The sequence below is a fragment of the Cherax quadricarinatus genome, chromosome 8 (assembly GCF_038502225.1).
Source record: "Cherax quadricarinatus isolate ZL_2023a chromosome 8, ASM3850222v1, whole genome shotgun sequence".
NCBI classification, from domain to species: domain Eukaryota; kingdom Metazoa; phylum Arthropoda; class Malacostraca; order Decapoda; family Parastacidae; genus Cherax; species Cherax quadricarinatus.
Window position 1 is genome coordinate 6,517,590 of NC_091299.1, and position 17,105 is coordinate 6,534,694.

The 17,105-nt window shown below is 50.0% G+C and overlaps 1 protein-coding gene across 1 annotated transcript in view; it reads left to right on the forward strand.

Moving 5' to 3' along the window:
* Positions 1–17,105, forward strand: part of iav (transient receptor potential cation channel subfamily V iav) — a 106,591-nt gene that overhangs the window by 33,239 nt on the left and 56,247 nt on the right. The window contains exons 2-3 of the mRNA XM_070082816.1: positions 3,860–4,275; positions 4,482–4,642. Of these exons, the coding sequence (XP_069938917.1) occupies positions 4,158–4,275; positions 4,482–4,642 (279 nt within the window). The 5' untranslated portion in view covers positions 3,860–4,157. The remainder of the gene's footprint in view (positions 1–3,859; positions 4,276–4,481; positions 4,643–17,105) is intronic.

Consider the following 17,105-nt stretch of genomic DNA (forward strand, 5'->3'; position numbering starts at 1 on the left):
TGATTAGTTAATCGACCAACTTTAAGCATGTCAACACTCTAGTTATCAGGTAGACAGCCCCCTACCTGTCGTGTACCTACTTTATGTACATAGCTTCCTACCTGGTGTGAACCTGCTTGCTTCAGGTAGACAGCCCCCTACCTGTCGTGTACCTATTTTATGTACATAGCTTCCTACCTGGTGTGAACCTGCTTGCTTCAGGTAGACAGCCCCCTACCTGTCGTGTACCTATTTTATGTACATAGCTTCCTACCTGGTGTGAACCTGCTTGCTTCAGGTAGACAGCCCCCTACCTGTCGTGTACCTATTTTATGTACATAGCTTCCTACCTGGTGTGAACCTGCTTGCTTCAGATAGACAGCCCCCTACCTGTCGTGTACCTACTTTATGTACATAGCTTCCTACCTGGTGTGAACCTGCTTGCTTCAGGTAGACAGTCTCCTACCTGTCGTGTACCTACTTTATGTACATAGCTTCCTACCTGGTGTGAACCTGCTTGCTTCAGATAGACAGTCTCCTACCTGTCGTGTACCTACTTTATATACATAGCTTCTTACCTGGTGTGAACCTGCTTGCTTCAGGTAGACAGTCTCCTACCTGTCGTGTACCTACTTTATGTACATAGCTTCCTACCTGGTGTGAACCTGCTTGCTTCAGGTAGACAGCCCCCTACCTGTCGTGTACCTACTTTATGTACATAGCTTCCTACCTGGTGTGAACCTGCTTGCTTCAGGTAGACAGCCCCCTACCTGTCGTGTACCTACTTTATGTACATAGCTTCCTACCTGGTGTGAACCTGCTTGCTTCAGGTAGACAGTCTCCTACCTGTCGTGTACCTACTTTATGTACATAGCTTCCTACCTGGTGTGAACCTGCTTGCTTCAGATAGACAGTCTCCTACCTTTCGTGTACCTACTTTATATACATAGCTTCTTACCTGGTGTGAACCTGCTTGCTTCAGGTAGACAGTCTCCTACCTGTCGTGTACCTACTTTATGTACATAGCTTCCTACCTGGTGTGAACCTGCTTGCTTCAGGTAGACAGTCTCCTACCTGTCGTGTACCTACTTTATGTACATAGCTTCCTACCTGGTGTGAACCTGCTTGCTTCAGGTAGACAGTCTCCTACCTGTCGTGTACCTACTTTATGTACATAGCTTCCTACCTGGTGTGAACCTGCTTGCTTCAGGTAGACAGTCTCCTACCTGTCGTGTACCTACTTTATGTACATAGCTTCCTACCTGGTGTGAACCTGCTTGCTTCAGGTAGACAGCCCCCTACCTGTCGTGTACCTACTTTATGTACATAGCTTCCTACCTGGTGTGAACCTGCTTGCTTCAGGTAGACAGCCCCCTACCTGTCGTGTACCTACTTTATGTACATAGCTTCCTACCTGGTGTGAACCTGCTTGCTTCAGGTAGACAGTCTCCTACATGTCGTGTACCTACTTTATATACATAGCTTCCTACCTGGTGTGAACCTGCTTGCTTCAGGTAGACAGTCTCCTACCTGTCGTGTACCTACTTTATATACATAGCTTCCTACCAGGTGTGAACCTGCTTGCTTCAGGTAGACAGTCTCCTACCTGTCGTGTACCTACTTTATATACATAGCTTCCTACCTGGTGTGAACCTGCTTGCTTCAGGTAGACAGTCTCCTACCTGTCGTGTACCTACTTTATATACATAGCTTCCTACCAGGTGTGAACCTGCTTGCTTCAGGTAGACAGTCTCCTACCTGTCGTGTACCTACTTTACATACATAGCTTCGTACCTAGTGTGAACCTGCTTGCTTCAGGTAGACAGTCTCCTACCTGTCGTGTACCTACTTTATGTACATAGCTTCCTACCTGGTGTGAACCTGCTTGCTTCAGGTAGACAGTCTCCTACCTGTCGTGTACCTACTTTATGTACATAGCTTCCTACCTGGTGTGAACCTGCTTGCTTCAGGTAGACAGCCCCCTACCTGTCGTGTACCTACTTTATGTACATAGCTTCCTACCTGGTGTGAACCTGCTTGCTTCAGGTAGACAGCCCCCTACCTGTCGTGTACCTACTTTATGTACATAGCTTCCTACCTGGTGTGAACCTGCTTGCTTCAGGTAGACAGTCTCCTACCTGTCGTGTACCTACTTTACATACATAGCTTCGTACCTAGTGTGAACCTGCTTGCTTCAGGTAGACCTACTTCGGATAGACAGCCTCCTACATGGCTTGAACGTATATATACTGTATATAAGGTCCAATCGTTAATTTTTACATTGCTATAAGAGATCAACTGATTACCATGTTATATGAGGCCCAATCATTACCATGTTATATGAGGCCCAATCATTACCATGTTATATGAGGCCCAATCATTACCATGTTATATGAGGCCCAATCATTACCATGTTATATGAGGCCCAATCATTACCATGTTATATGAGGCCCAATCATTACCAAGCTTTAAGAGGCCCAATCATTACCATGTTATATGAGGCCCAATCATTACCATGTTATATGAGGCCCAATCATTACCATGTTATATGAGGCCCAATCATTACCATGTTATATGAGGCCCAATCATTACCATGTTATATGAGGCCCAATCATTACCATGTTATATGAGGCCCAATCATTACCATGTTATATGAGGCCCAATCATTACCAAGCTTTAAGAGGCCCAATCATTACCATGTTATATGAGGCCCAATCATTACCATGTTATATGAGGCCCAATCATTACCAAGCTTTAAGAGGTCCAATCATTACCATGTTATATAAGGTCCAATCATTACCGTGCTTCATAAGGTCCAATCATTACCATGTTATATAAGGTCCAGTCATTACCCAGCTTTAAGAGGTCCAATCATTACCATGTTATATAAGGTCCAATCATTACCGTGCTTCATAAGGTCCAGTCATTACCATGCTATAAGAGGTCCCATCACATCCCTACTACAGTGGTCATACGTTACACTCACAGCATAAACAAAACATCAGTAAGTCCACCCATCGTTGCAAACGTAAAATATATACACATTACTGAACCAACAATACCACAAGTGATCCATCCTTCACCCCTCCTTGTGCATCTCTGTGTGTATACATGTTCATAATAAAGTGCACTTGTCTACACAAACGCTGTGTATGTGTGTCCATGTGTAGTATTAATCATTTATATGTACCTGCACGCTGAAAACACATATATGGGTAAAAATGTGCATTATAAAATCGTTTATGTGTGCGCGTACCTGTACCCTTGTACCTTTGTAAATCAATAGATCAATAAAGATCTTGTAATTTTTTGTTTCGAAGGTGATAAAGTATATTTAGTTGTGGATTCTTACATTGATATGTATCCCAATATATGATAAATAATTAGAGTCTACTTTAATCCCCATAGGCTCATATTTGGGATTAAAAATTGTTGTGATTGCTGGTCGACACAATGGCATGGCGATAGGCTTTATGTCCACTTGACCAAATACGGTAATATATTTAGTCCTTACTTTAGGGATTAAAGTATTCTTGGCAGGTGATGAACGGGTTACATGAAGCTTTAGTGACCCTATTGTAGTCGATAAGTTGTAAATTCTATTGGCCAAACCAAGTGTATTGTTACGTTGTGTACACATCTGTACCTGTGTTTTTTGTGAGTGCACACACACACACCTAGAAGCGACCAGTGAAGAGGCGGGGCCAGGAGCTATGAATCGACCCCTTCAACTACAGTTAGGTGAGTACAATTAGGTGAGGACACACACACACACACAACTAACAAAATTACATCACTATCAAAATTATGTGACCCAATTTGTGAATTCTAGTCTAACAATGACTCTGGGATACTGCCTGATTATGTTTAAATTAAACAGGTATTTGACAAGTGGATGTGGAAGGAGTCAGCTGTAAGGAGCTGCAAGACCAAGAGGTCGTGAAGGTCGCCAACCCAGCAGTAAATAAAGCAAATGAAGACTTTTGACAAAACCAGAGGGTAGGGAAGAGAGAGCCTATTACAAAGAGGTCCCGGTTAGGAGGAGAATCCAGTTATAGAGGACCTAGGAATAAGGAGGATCCAGGTGGGAGATCCCAGCAAGGGGGATTCGGTTCGAAGGAAGGCCTGAACAGAGAAAGATCCAATTAGTATAACGTAGCTAAAGTGAGGGGAATCCAATGGGTGCGTGTGCCACGAAGAAGGAGGCAATCAACCCAGGCTCAGCCCTAGACAGAGTCATCTCTCAGGCCTCCAGCGACGACTGTGTTCTCTACCGCCTCGCTGACTACAAGAAAGGTAAGTACATTTTACAAGTATATTCCTAAGTGTTTATATGAACAGGTCAGCAGTTCAGATCATGTTCAAGCCAATTCAGGTGCAAGCAAGGTCATTCGTATCTCTTGTTATTTATTTGTGGCTACAGGAACAGAGCTTTGCTCGTGGTAGGCGTGCACTTGGGTGTACATACTTATGTGTATCTGATAAGCATGTTCTTGGTACAGGAGGGCGGTTACTTGAGGAGTACACTCGAGGAGGAGGAAAAGAAGTGGAGCGTCTAATCTTAGAGGAGTTCTCTATTTTTATGTACAACAACGGGCGAGGAATGGATATCACCCGCACTGAGTACCTAAAGTGGAAGTACCGCAAGGTTCCCAAGGACCAGGTAAGTAGGGCTCTCACGCCCAGATTACCCTCCATTCCTTAGACTGAATTGATCTAAGGCTTAGATCAACACTAATTAACACTTTTTTCCAAGGCGATGTATGACCCTTGCAGATAAAACACTTCCAAATGAATATAGTAAAACCGAAAATTATTTTATTATGCAATTTTTTTAAAAATTATCTGCATTTAAAGATTTTAATAAGATTTTACATGTTATTATTGTGTTTAACTTTTATCTGTAAAAAATAATTTCAGATAAAACAGAAAGCAAACATAATCCCCGACCCAACTTATGAATGATTCTAAAATTTTGAAGAGCTGTTTAGCTCACATAATTCAGTAAGTTCATGCAGTCTTCCATAGTTGATGATGTTTAATATTCAAGTATAAAGCATCATTAATGTTGGTGAAGGGGTTTTGATCCAATCAGTTGGAGCTACCCCTCATGCTGCTTTTGTGGGAAATATCGCTTGAATTTCCCAGAAACCGTTACAGCCACCACCCAGACTGGAGTTACGGGGAGAGACGAAGCCTAAGGAGAGGTATCAATTCTGTATATACACTTAACTTCTAGGACATAGCCTAGTTACTGTGCCTTTACAGGCTACTGTATCGTACATTATTACTACATTTATTTGTTTATTTAGACAATTTAGCTTAGTTCTACGGTATGTCCTGGGGCCCCACTTCACCCCCCGCCCCTTCCTTTTGAGCAACAATGCCGGCCTTAGGTGGGCCCAGTCACACTTGAGGAGTGAGCAACACTGGACAATTTCCCTGGACATTATCGTTGATTATCCATTAAAGCCGCGACACGGATATATACCGGGACACCTCACTACAGACGAGACCGTGGAACCTGACTCCATACACAGGTATTCTTAGGTGCTCCTACAGCTACCACCTTGCATGTATCCCAAGTGTATTAAGTGCGCACTTGTTCATTGGGGTTGCGTCAAGGTGGGCTACCTCCTGCACCAGAGACCTGGACAACCCATGGTCTATCACGAAACCACACTGCCTCCGGTGTAGCGTAGGGGTATGTACCCACTACTTTGAGGGTGAGGGGGCAGACCCTAGTCGTGAACCCATACACAACAGCCTCTATTCTACACATCCTTTATACCTTTGATGAGATTCGAGCCCGGCCATGGGCCCGGCTCGTCTGGTGCTAGTCTGGTCAATCAGGTTGTTGCTGCTGAAGGCCCGCCACCCCACATATCCATCACTGCCTGGTTGATCTGGCACCTGGTGATGGTACTTGTCCAGTTTTCTCTTGAAGACATTACACTTGTTCCAGCAATGTTTCTGATATCTTCTGGTAATATACTGAATAATCTGAGGCCACGAACGTTGATACAATTTTTTCTTATTGTGCCCACCGCACCCCTGCTTTCCACTACCCCTCAAGGGAGGTTCCTTGATGCTGGTGAAGGGCTCTTGATCTAGGGAATTAAATCTTTGCTCCAGCTCCCTGATTTGAGCCTGAATACCTTCCATCCCCCCCCCCACATGCACTGTATAATCCTAGGGGTTTAGCGCTTCCCCATGATTATAATAATTATAATAATGTTTTCCACTGGGTTTATCTTGCACTTCCTCCCATATCCCTCGATCGAGTACGTTGTTATGGCAGTATGCAAATTTGGGACCAGAAGTACCGTCCAGGTATATATTATCATGTATCTCTCCTCCGCTCCAGTGAGTACATATTCAAGACTTGAACGCGTTCCCAGTAATTTAAATGTTTTACTGCCTCCATGCGGACCATAAACGGCCTCCGTATTTATGATATTTGCTCTGATATTTCTCCTGCCTTGAACGGGGCCGTTAACACTGAGTAATATTCCAAATGAGGGAGCACTAGCGAGTTAAAAAGTGTCACCACTGGTATTATATCCCTTGTTTTGAAGGTTCTCAATACCCTCCCCGTCATTCTCCTGGCAGTCGTGACCTTTGTCTTCTTATTATGTTCTTTTAAGAAAGATCAGATGACAGTTATTCCCAAGTGTTTCACACGTTCCTTTCGTTCTGATTGCTGATCCTCTTGAGTTTTGTATACAGTGTTCATTTTGAGTTCTTCATTCTTTCCATACCTAAGGAGTTGGAACTTATCATCACTGAACGTCACGTTCTGTAGTGCTGCTCACTGGAAAACCCTGTTTACATCTTTCTCCAGAGGACGCTGAGGGATCGTGCTAGTGGTACTTCGCAGTTTTTTCATAAACAGGGCATTCAATGAATGTGGTTCAGGTGCTGAATGAGTTAGCATGTTATCCATTTCTTTATCGAAATTTATGGGATGTGTACTAATATCAGTTAGTTGATCTGTGCGGCCTTCTACTGGAGTGAAAAATATTTCTGCATTTTCTACCTTGCTGTCATTCAGTGGGTTGCTGAACACCGACTCATACTGTTCTCTTACCATTTCACTCATTTCCTGTTCATCGTCGGAACAAACCTGGTTATACTCAGCTCCCCAGGCTCTCTATAACCCGTACGGGGTTAGCGCTTCTCATGAATACAATAATGATATATGTATTAAAAAGTCACAGTCTTCCCAGCGTCATATCAGGTTGAACTATAATTTCCAATGATAAAAAAAACAGGATTTTTTAATATGACGGGCTGTACCGGATATATATTTCTAAAAAAAAAATTATGTACGTAGTTTATGATTTATATTAAGATGGTGATCAACCAAAATAATGTTAGTTTTTTTTTATTACTGTACGAATGGAAAGAACAGTTTTGATACATTACTCAGAGTTAACAATGAAGAATTAAAATACTGGGTTTTACAGCTGTTGATAACTACTGACGTTAATGTAATATGTTTACTATCAAAACCAGCGGAAGGCCTCGGTCGGATAACCAAAAGCTCCAGCTGTGGGTCATTATATGACTAAGATCCGCATCAGGAAACACTTGTCCTGTTTCCTGACAGAGATTATACCTCTTTGTGTCGTAGTGACTTTCTAAATGGTCCAGGTCGGACCGAAAGGTCGTCGTAAGCTCCTCTCTCCAACTTGTGTATTGTTCCAGTCAGGGTAGAGCTCCTCTTTCTTCTTTACTTGCCCTGTTTCATGAGAAACCTGACCTAACCTAAATCTGGGATAATATAATCAACTTAATCAACGTGATTCATGTTAAAATTATATTCTTAATCTTAAGGTCTTGTTGCACTGAAATACTTGAGTACAAATATACAGCAGTTATACAACTGATAATAACCAGCACATCTATGACGGAAGTATCAGCCAACACACACACCAGGAGGTGGGTGAGTCACAGCACACACACCAGGAGGTGGGTGAATCACAGCACACACACCAGGAGGTGGGTGAATCACAGCACACACCAGGAGGTGGGTGAGTCACAGCACACACACCAGGAGGTGGGTGAATCACAGCACACACACCAGGAGGAGGGTGAATCACAGCACACACCAGGAGGTGGGTGAGTCACAGCACACACCAGAAGGAGGGTGAGTCACAGCACACACCAGGAGGAGGGTGAATCACAGCACACACACCAGGAGGAGGGTGAATCACAGCACACACACCAGGAGGAGGGTGAATCACAGCACACACACCAGGAGGTGGGTGAGTCACAGCACACACACCAGGAGGTGGGTGAATCACAGCACACACACCAGGAGGTGGGTGAATCACAGCACACACACCAGGAGGTGGGTGAATCACAGCACACACACCAGGAGGTGGGTGAATCACAGCACACACACCAGGAGGTGGGTGAGTCACAGCACACACACCAGGAGGTGGGTGAATCACAGCACACACACCAGGAGGTGGGTGAATCACAGCACACACACCAGGAGGTGGGTGAATCACAGCACACACACCAGGAGGTGGGTGAATCACAGCACACACCAGGAGGTGGGTGAGTCACAGCACACACACCAGGAGGTGGGTGAATCACAGCACACACACCAGGAGGTGGGTGAATCACAGCACACACCAGGAGGTGGGTGAGTCACAGCACACACCAGAAGGAGGGTGAGTCACAGCACACACCAGGAGGAGGGTGAATCACAGCACACACACCAGGAGGAGGGTGAATCACAGCACACACACCAGGAGGTGGGTGAGTCACAGCACACACACCAGGAGGTGGGTGAGTCACAGCACACACACCAGGAGGTGGGTGAGTCACAGCACACACCAGGAGGAGGGTGAATCACAGCACACACACCAGGAAGTGGGTGAATCACAGCACACACACCAGGAGGTGGGTGAATCACAGCACACACACCAGGAGGAGGGTGAATCACAGCACACACACCAGGAGGTGGGTGAATCACAGCACACACACCAGGAGGTGGGTGAATCACAGCACACACCAGGAGGAGGGTGAGTCACAGCACACACCAGAAGGAAGGTGAGTCACAGCACACACCAGGAGGAGGGTGAATCACAGCACACACACCAGGAGGTGGGTGAATCACAGCACACACACCAGGAGGTGGGTGAATCACAGCACACACACCAGGAGGTGGGTGAGTCACAGCACACACACCAGGAGGTGGGTGAGTCACAGCACACACCAGGAGGAGGGTGAATCACAGCACACACACCAGGAGGTGGGTGAATCACAGCACACACACCAGGAGGTGGGTGAATCACAACAGACACACCAGGAGGTGGGTGAATCACAGCACACACACCAGGAGGTGGGTGAATCACAGCACACACACCAGGAGGTGGGTGAATCACAGCAGACACACCAGGAGGTGGGTGAATCACAGCACACACAGCAGGAGGTGGGTGAATCACAGCACACACACCAGGAGGTGGGTGAATCACAGCAGACACACCAGGAGGTGGGTGAATCACAGCACACACACCAGGAGCAGGGTGAATCACAGCACACACACCAGGAGGTGGGTGAATCACAGCACACACACCAGGAGGTGGGTGAATCACAGCAGACACACCAGGAGGTGGGTGAATCATAGCACACACACCAGGAGCAGGGTGAATCACAGCACACACACCAGGAGGTGGGTGAATCACAGCACACACACCAGGAGGTGGGTGAATCACAGCAGACACACCAGGAAGTGGGTGAATCATAGCACACACACCAGGAGCAGGGTGAATCACAGCACACACACCAGGAGGTGGGTGAATCACAGCACACACACAACAGGAGGTGGGTGAATCACAGCACACACACCAGGAGGTGGGTGAGTCACAGCACACACACCAGGAGGTGGGTGAATCACAGCACACACACCAGGAGGTGGGTGAATCACAGCACAGACACCAGGAGGTGGGTGAATCACAGCACACACACCAGGAGGTGGGTGAATCACAGCACACACACAACAGGAGGTGGGTGAATCACAGCACACACACCAGGAGGTGGGTGAGTCACAGCACACACACCAGGAGGTGGGTGAATCACAGCACACACACCAGGAGGTGGGTGAATCACAGCACACACACCAGGAGGTGGGTGAATCACAGCACACATACCAGGAGGTGGGTGAGTCACAACACACACACCAGGAGGTGGGTGAGTCACAGCACACACACTAGGAGGTGGGTGAATCACAGCACACACACCAGGAGGTGGGTGAATCACAGCACACACACCAGGAGGTGGGTGAATCACAGCACACACACCAGGAGGTGGGTGAATCACAGCACACACACCAGGAGGTGGGTGAATCACAGCACACACACCAGGAGGTGGGTGAATCACAGCACACACACCAGGAGGTGGGTGAATCACAGCACACACACCAGGAGGTGGGTGAATCACAGCACACACACCAGGAGGTGGGTGAATCACAGCACACACACCAGGAGGTGGGTGAATCACAGCAGACACACCAGGAGGTGGGTGAATCACAGCAGACACACCAGGAGGTGGGTGAATCACAGCACACACACCAGGAGGTGGGTGAATCACAGCACACACACCAGGAGGTGGGTGAATCACAGCAGACACACCAGGAGGTGGGTGAATCACAGCACACACACCAGGAGGTGGGTGAATCACAGCACACACACCAGGAGGTGGGTGAATCACAGCAGACACACCAGGAGGTGGGTGAATCACAGCACACACACCAGGAGCAGGGTGAATCACAGCACACACACCAGGAGGTGGGTGAATCACAGCACACACACCAGGAGGTGGGTGAATCACAGCAGACACACCAGGAGGTGGGTGAATCATAGCACACACACCAGGAGCAGGGTGAATCACAGCACACACACCAGGAGGTGGGTGAATCACAGCACACACACCAGGAGTTGGGTGAATCACAGCAGACACACCAGGAGGTGGGTGAATCACAGCACACACACCAGGAGGTGGGTGAATCACAGCACACACACCAGGAGGTGGGTGAATCACAGCAGACACACCAGGAGGTGGGTGAATCACAGCAGACACACCAGGAGGTGGGTGAATCACAGCACACACACCAGGATGTGGGTGAATCACAGCACACACACCAGGAGCAGGGTGAATCACAGCACACACACCAGGAGGTGGGTGAATCACAGCACACACACCAGGAGGTGGGTGAATCACAGCAGACACACCAGGAGGTGGGTGAATCGTAGCACACATACCAGGAGCAGGGTGAATCACAGCACACACACCAGGAGGTGGGTGAATCACAGCACACACACCAGGAGGTGGGTGAATCACAGCAGACACACCAGGAGGTGGGTGAATCATAGCAGACACACCAGGAGCAGGGTGAATCATAGCACACACACCAGGAGGTGGGTGAATCACAGCACACACACAACAGGAGGTGGGTGAATCACAGCACACACAACAGGAGGTGGGTGAATCACAGCACACACACAACAGGAGGTGGGTGAATCACAGCACACACACCAGGAGGTGGGTGAGTCACAGCACACACACCAGGAGGTGGGTGAATCACAGCACACACACCAGGAGGTGGGTGAATCACAGCACACACACCAGGAGGTGGGTGAATCACAGCACACATACCAGGAGGTGGGTGAGTCACAGCACACACACCAGGAGGTGGGTGAGTCACAGCACACACACTAGGAGGTGGGTGAATCACAGCACACACACCAGGAGGTGGGTGAATCACAGCACACACACCAGGAGGTGGGTGAATCACAGCACACACACCAGGAGGTGGGTGAATCACAGCACACACACCAGGAGGTGGGTGAATCACAGCACACACACCAGGAGGTGGGTGAATCACAGCACACACACCAGGAGGTGGGTGAATCACAGCACACACACCAGGAGGTGGGTGAATCACAGCACACACACCAGGAGGTGGGTGAATCACAGCACACACACCAGGAGGTGGGTGAATCACAGCAGACACACCAGGAGGTGGGTGAATCACAGCAGACACACCAGGAGGTGGGTGAATCACAGCACACACACCAGGAGGTGGGTGAATCACAGCACACACACCAGGAGGTGGGTGAATCACAGCAGACACACCAGGAGGTGGGTGAATCACAGCACACACACCAGGAGGTGGGTGAATCACAGCACACACACCAGGAGGTGGGTGAATCACAGCAGACACACCAGGAGGTGGGTGAATCACAGCACACACACCAGGAGCAGGGTGAATCACAGCACACACACCAGGAGGTGGGTGAATCACAGCACACACACCAGGAGGTGGGTGAATCACAGCAGACACACCAGGAGGTGGGTGAATCATAGCACACACACCAGGAGCAGAGTGAATCACAGCACACACACCAGGAGTTGGGTGAATCACAGCAGACACACCAGGAGGTGGGTGAATCACAGCACACACACCAGGAGGTGGGTGAATCACAGCACACACACCAGGAGGTGGGTGAATCACAGCAGACACACCAGGAGGTGGGTGAATCACAGCAGACACACCAGGAGGTGGGTGAATCACAGCACACACACCAGGATGTGGGTGAATCACAGCACACACACCAGGAGCAGGGTGAATCACAGCACACACACCAGGAGGTGGGTGAATCACAGCACACACACCAGGAGGTGGGTGAATCACAGCAGACACACCAGGAGGTGGGTGAATCGTAGCACACATACCAGGAGCAGGGTGAATCACAGCACACACACCAGGAGGTGGGTGAATCACAGCACACACACCAGGAGGTGGGTGAATCACAGCAGACACACCAGGAGGTGGGTGAATCATAGCAGACACACCAGGAGCAGGGTGAATCACAGCACACACACCAGGAGGTGGGTGAATCACAGCACACACACAACAGGAGGTGGGTGAATCACAGCACACACAACAGGAGGTGGGTGAATCACAGCACACACACAACAGGAGGTGGGTGAATCACAGCACACACACCAGGAGGTGGGTGAGTCACATCACACACACCAGGTGGTGGGTGAATCACAGCACACACACCAGGAGGTGGGTGAATCACAGCACACACACCAGGAGGTGGGTGAATCACAGCACACACACCAGGAGGTGAGTGAATCACAGCACACACACCAGGAGGTGGGTGAATCACAGCAAACACACCAGGAGGTGGGTGATTCACAGCACACACACCAGGAGGTGGGTGAATCACAGCACACACACCAGGAGGTGGGTGAATCACAGCACACACACCAGGAGGTGGGTGAATCACAGCACACACACCAGGAGGTGGGTGAATCACAGCACACACACCAGGAGGTGGGTGAATCACAGCACACACACCAGGAGGTGGGTGAATCACAGCACACACACCAGGAGGTGAGTGAATCACAGCACACACCAGGAGGAGGGTGAATCACAGCACACACACCAGGAGGAGGGTGAATCACAGCACCACACCAGGAGGTGAGTGAATCACAGCACAAACACACACCAGGAGGAGGGTGAATCACAGCACACACACCAGAAGGTGGGTGAATCAGAGCACACACACCAGGAGGTGGGTGAATCACAGCACTCACACCAGAAGGTGGGTGAATCACAGCACACACACACACCAGGATGAGGGTGAATCACAGCACACACACCAGGAGGTGGGTGAATCACAGCACACACATAAGAAGGTAGGTGAATCACAGCACACACACCAGGAGGTGGGTGAATCACAGCACACACACCAGGAGGTGGGTGAATCGCAGGACACACACCAGGAGGAGGGTGAATCACAGCACACACACCAGGAGGAGAGTGAATCACAGCACACACACCAGGAGGTGGGTGAATCACAGCACAAACATCAGGAGGTGGCTGAATCACAGCACACACACCAGGAGGAGGGTGAATCACAGCAGACGCACCAGGAGGAGGGTGAATCACAGCGCACACACCAGGAGGTGGATGAATCACAGCACACACACCAGGAGGTGGGTGAATCACAGCAAACACACCAGGAGGCGGGTGAATCAAAGCACACACGCCAGGAGGTGGGTGAATCACACCACACACACCAGGAGGTGGGTGAATCACAGCACACACGCCAGGAGGTGGGTGAATCACAGCACACACACCAGGAGGTGGGTGAATCACAGGACACACACCAGGAGGTGGGTGAATCACAGCACACACACCATGAGGTGCGTGAATCGCAGCACACACACCAGGAGGAGGGTGAATCACAGCACACACACCAGGAGGAGGGTGAATCACAGCACACACACCAGGAGGTGGGTGAATCACAGCACACACACCAGGAGGAGGGTGAATCACAGCACACACACCAGGAGCAGGGTGAATCACAGCACACACACCAGGAGGTGGGTGAATCGCAGCACACACACCAGGAGGAGGGTGAATCACAGCACACACACCAGGAGGTGGGTGAATCACAGCACACACACACACCAGGAGGAGGGTGAATCAAAGCACACACTACAGGAGGTGGGTGAATCACAGCACACACACCAGGAGGTGGGTGAATCACAGCACACACACCAGGAGGTGGGTGAATCACAGCACACACACCAGGAGGGGGGAATCACAGCGCACACTCCAGGAGGAGAGTGAATCACAGCACACACACCAGGAGGTGGGTGAATCACAGCGCACACACCATGAGGTGGGTGAATCACAGCACACACACCAGGAGGTGGGTGAATCACAGCACACACACACCAGGTGGGTGAATCACAGCACACACACCAGGAGGTTGGTGAATCGCAGCACATACACCAGGTGGGTGAATCACAGCGCACACACCAGAAGGTGGGTGAATCACAGCACACACACCAGGAGGTGGGTGAATCACAGCACACACACCAGAAGGTGGGTGAATCACAGCACACACACCAGGAGGTGGGTGAATCTCAGCACACACACACCAGGAGGTGGGTGAATCACAGCACACACACCAGGAGGTTGGTGAATCACAGCACACACACCAGGAGGTGGGTGAATCACAGCACACACACCAGGAGGTGGGTGAATCACAGCACACACACCAGGAGGTGGGTGAATCACAGCACACACACCAGGAGGTGGGTGAATCACAGCACACACACACCAGGAGGTGGGTGAATCACAGCACACACACCAGGAGGTGGGTGAATCACAGCACACACACACCAGGAGGTGGGTGAATCACAGCACACACACACCAGGAGGTGGGTGAATCACAGCACACACACACCAGGAGGTGGATGAATCACAGCACACACACCAGGAGGTGGGTGAATCAAAGCACACACACACCAGGAGGTTGGTGAATCACAGCACACACACCAGGAGGTCGGTGAATCACACCACACACACCAGGAGGTGGGTGAATCACAGCACACACACCAGGAGGTGGGTGAATCACAGCACACACATCAGGAGGTGGGTGAATCTCAGCACACACACACCAGGAGGTGGGTGAATCACAGCACACACACCAGGAGGTTGGTGAATCACAGCACACACACAAGGAGGTGGGTGAATCACAGCACACACACCAGAAGGTGGGTGAACCACAGCACACACACCAGGAGGTGGGTGAATCACAGCACACACACCAGGAGGTGGGTGAATCACAGCACACACACACCAGGAGGTTGGTGAATCACAGCACGCACACCAGGAGGTGGGTGAATTACAGCACACGCACCAGGAGGTGGGTGAATCACAGCACCCACACCAGGAGGTGGGTGAATCACAGCACACACACACCAGGAGGTGGGTGAATCACAGCACACACACACCAGGAGGTTGGTGAATCACAGCACACACACACACCAGGAGGTGGGTGAATCACAGCACACACACCAGGAGGTGGGTGAATCACAGCACACACACACCAGGAGGTGGGTGAATCACAGCACACACACCAGGAGGTGGGTGAATTACAGCACACGCACCAGGAGGTGGGTGAATCACAGCACACACACCAGGAGGTGGATGAATCACAGCACACACACACCAGGAGGTGGGTGAATCACAGCACACACACACCAGGAGGTTGGTGAATCACAGCACACACACACACCAGGAGGTGGATGAATCACAGCACACACACCAGGAGGTGGGTGAATCACAGCACACACACCAGAAGGTGGGTGAATCACAGCACACACACCAGGAGGTGGGTGAATCTCAGCACACACACACCAGGAGGTGGGTGAATCACAGCACACACACCAGGAGGTTGGTGAATCACAGCACACACACCAGGAGGTGGGTGAATCACAGCACACACACCAGGAGGTGGGTGAATCACAGCACACACACCAGGAGGTGGGTGAATCACAGCACACACACCAGGAGGTGGGTGAATCACAGCACACACACACCAGGAGGTGGGTGAATCACAGCACACACACCAGGAGGTGGGTGAATCACAGCACACACACACCAGGAGGTGGGTGAATCACAGCACACACACACCAGGAGGTGGGTGAATCACAGCACACACACACCAGGAGGTGGATGAATCACAGCACACACACCAGGAGGTGGGTGAATCACAGCACACACACACCAGGAGGTTGGTGAATCACAGCACACACACCAGGTGGTCGGTGAATCACACCACACACACCAGGAGGTGGGTGAATCACAGCACACACACCAGGAGGTGGGTGAATCACAGCAAACACATCAGGAGGTGGGTGAATCTCAGCACACACACACCAGGAGGTGGGTGAATCACAGCACACACACCAGGAGGTTGGTGAATCACAGCACACACACAAGGAGGTGGGTGAATCACAGCACACACACCAGGAGGTGGGTGAACCACAGCACACACACCAGGAGGTGGGTGAATCACAGCACACACACCAGGAGGTGGGTGAATCACAGCACACACACACCAGGAGGTGGGTGAATCACAGCACACACACCAGGAGGTGGGTGAATTACAGCACACGCACCAGGAGGTGGGTGAATCACAGCACACACACCAGGAGGTGGGTGAATCACAGCACACACACACCAGGAGGTGGGTGAATCACAGCACACACACACCAGGAGGTTGGTGAATCACAGCACA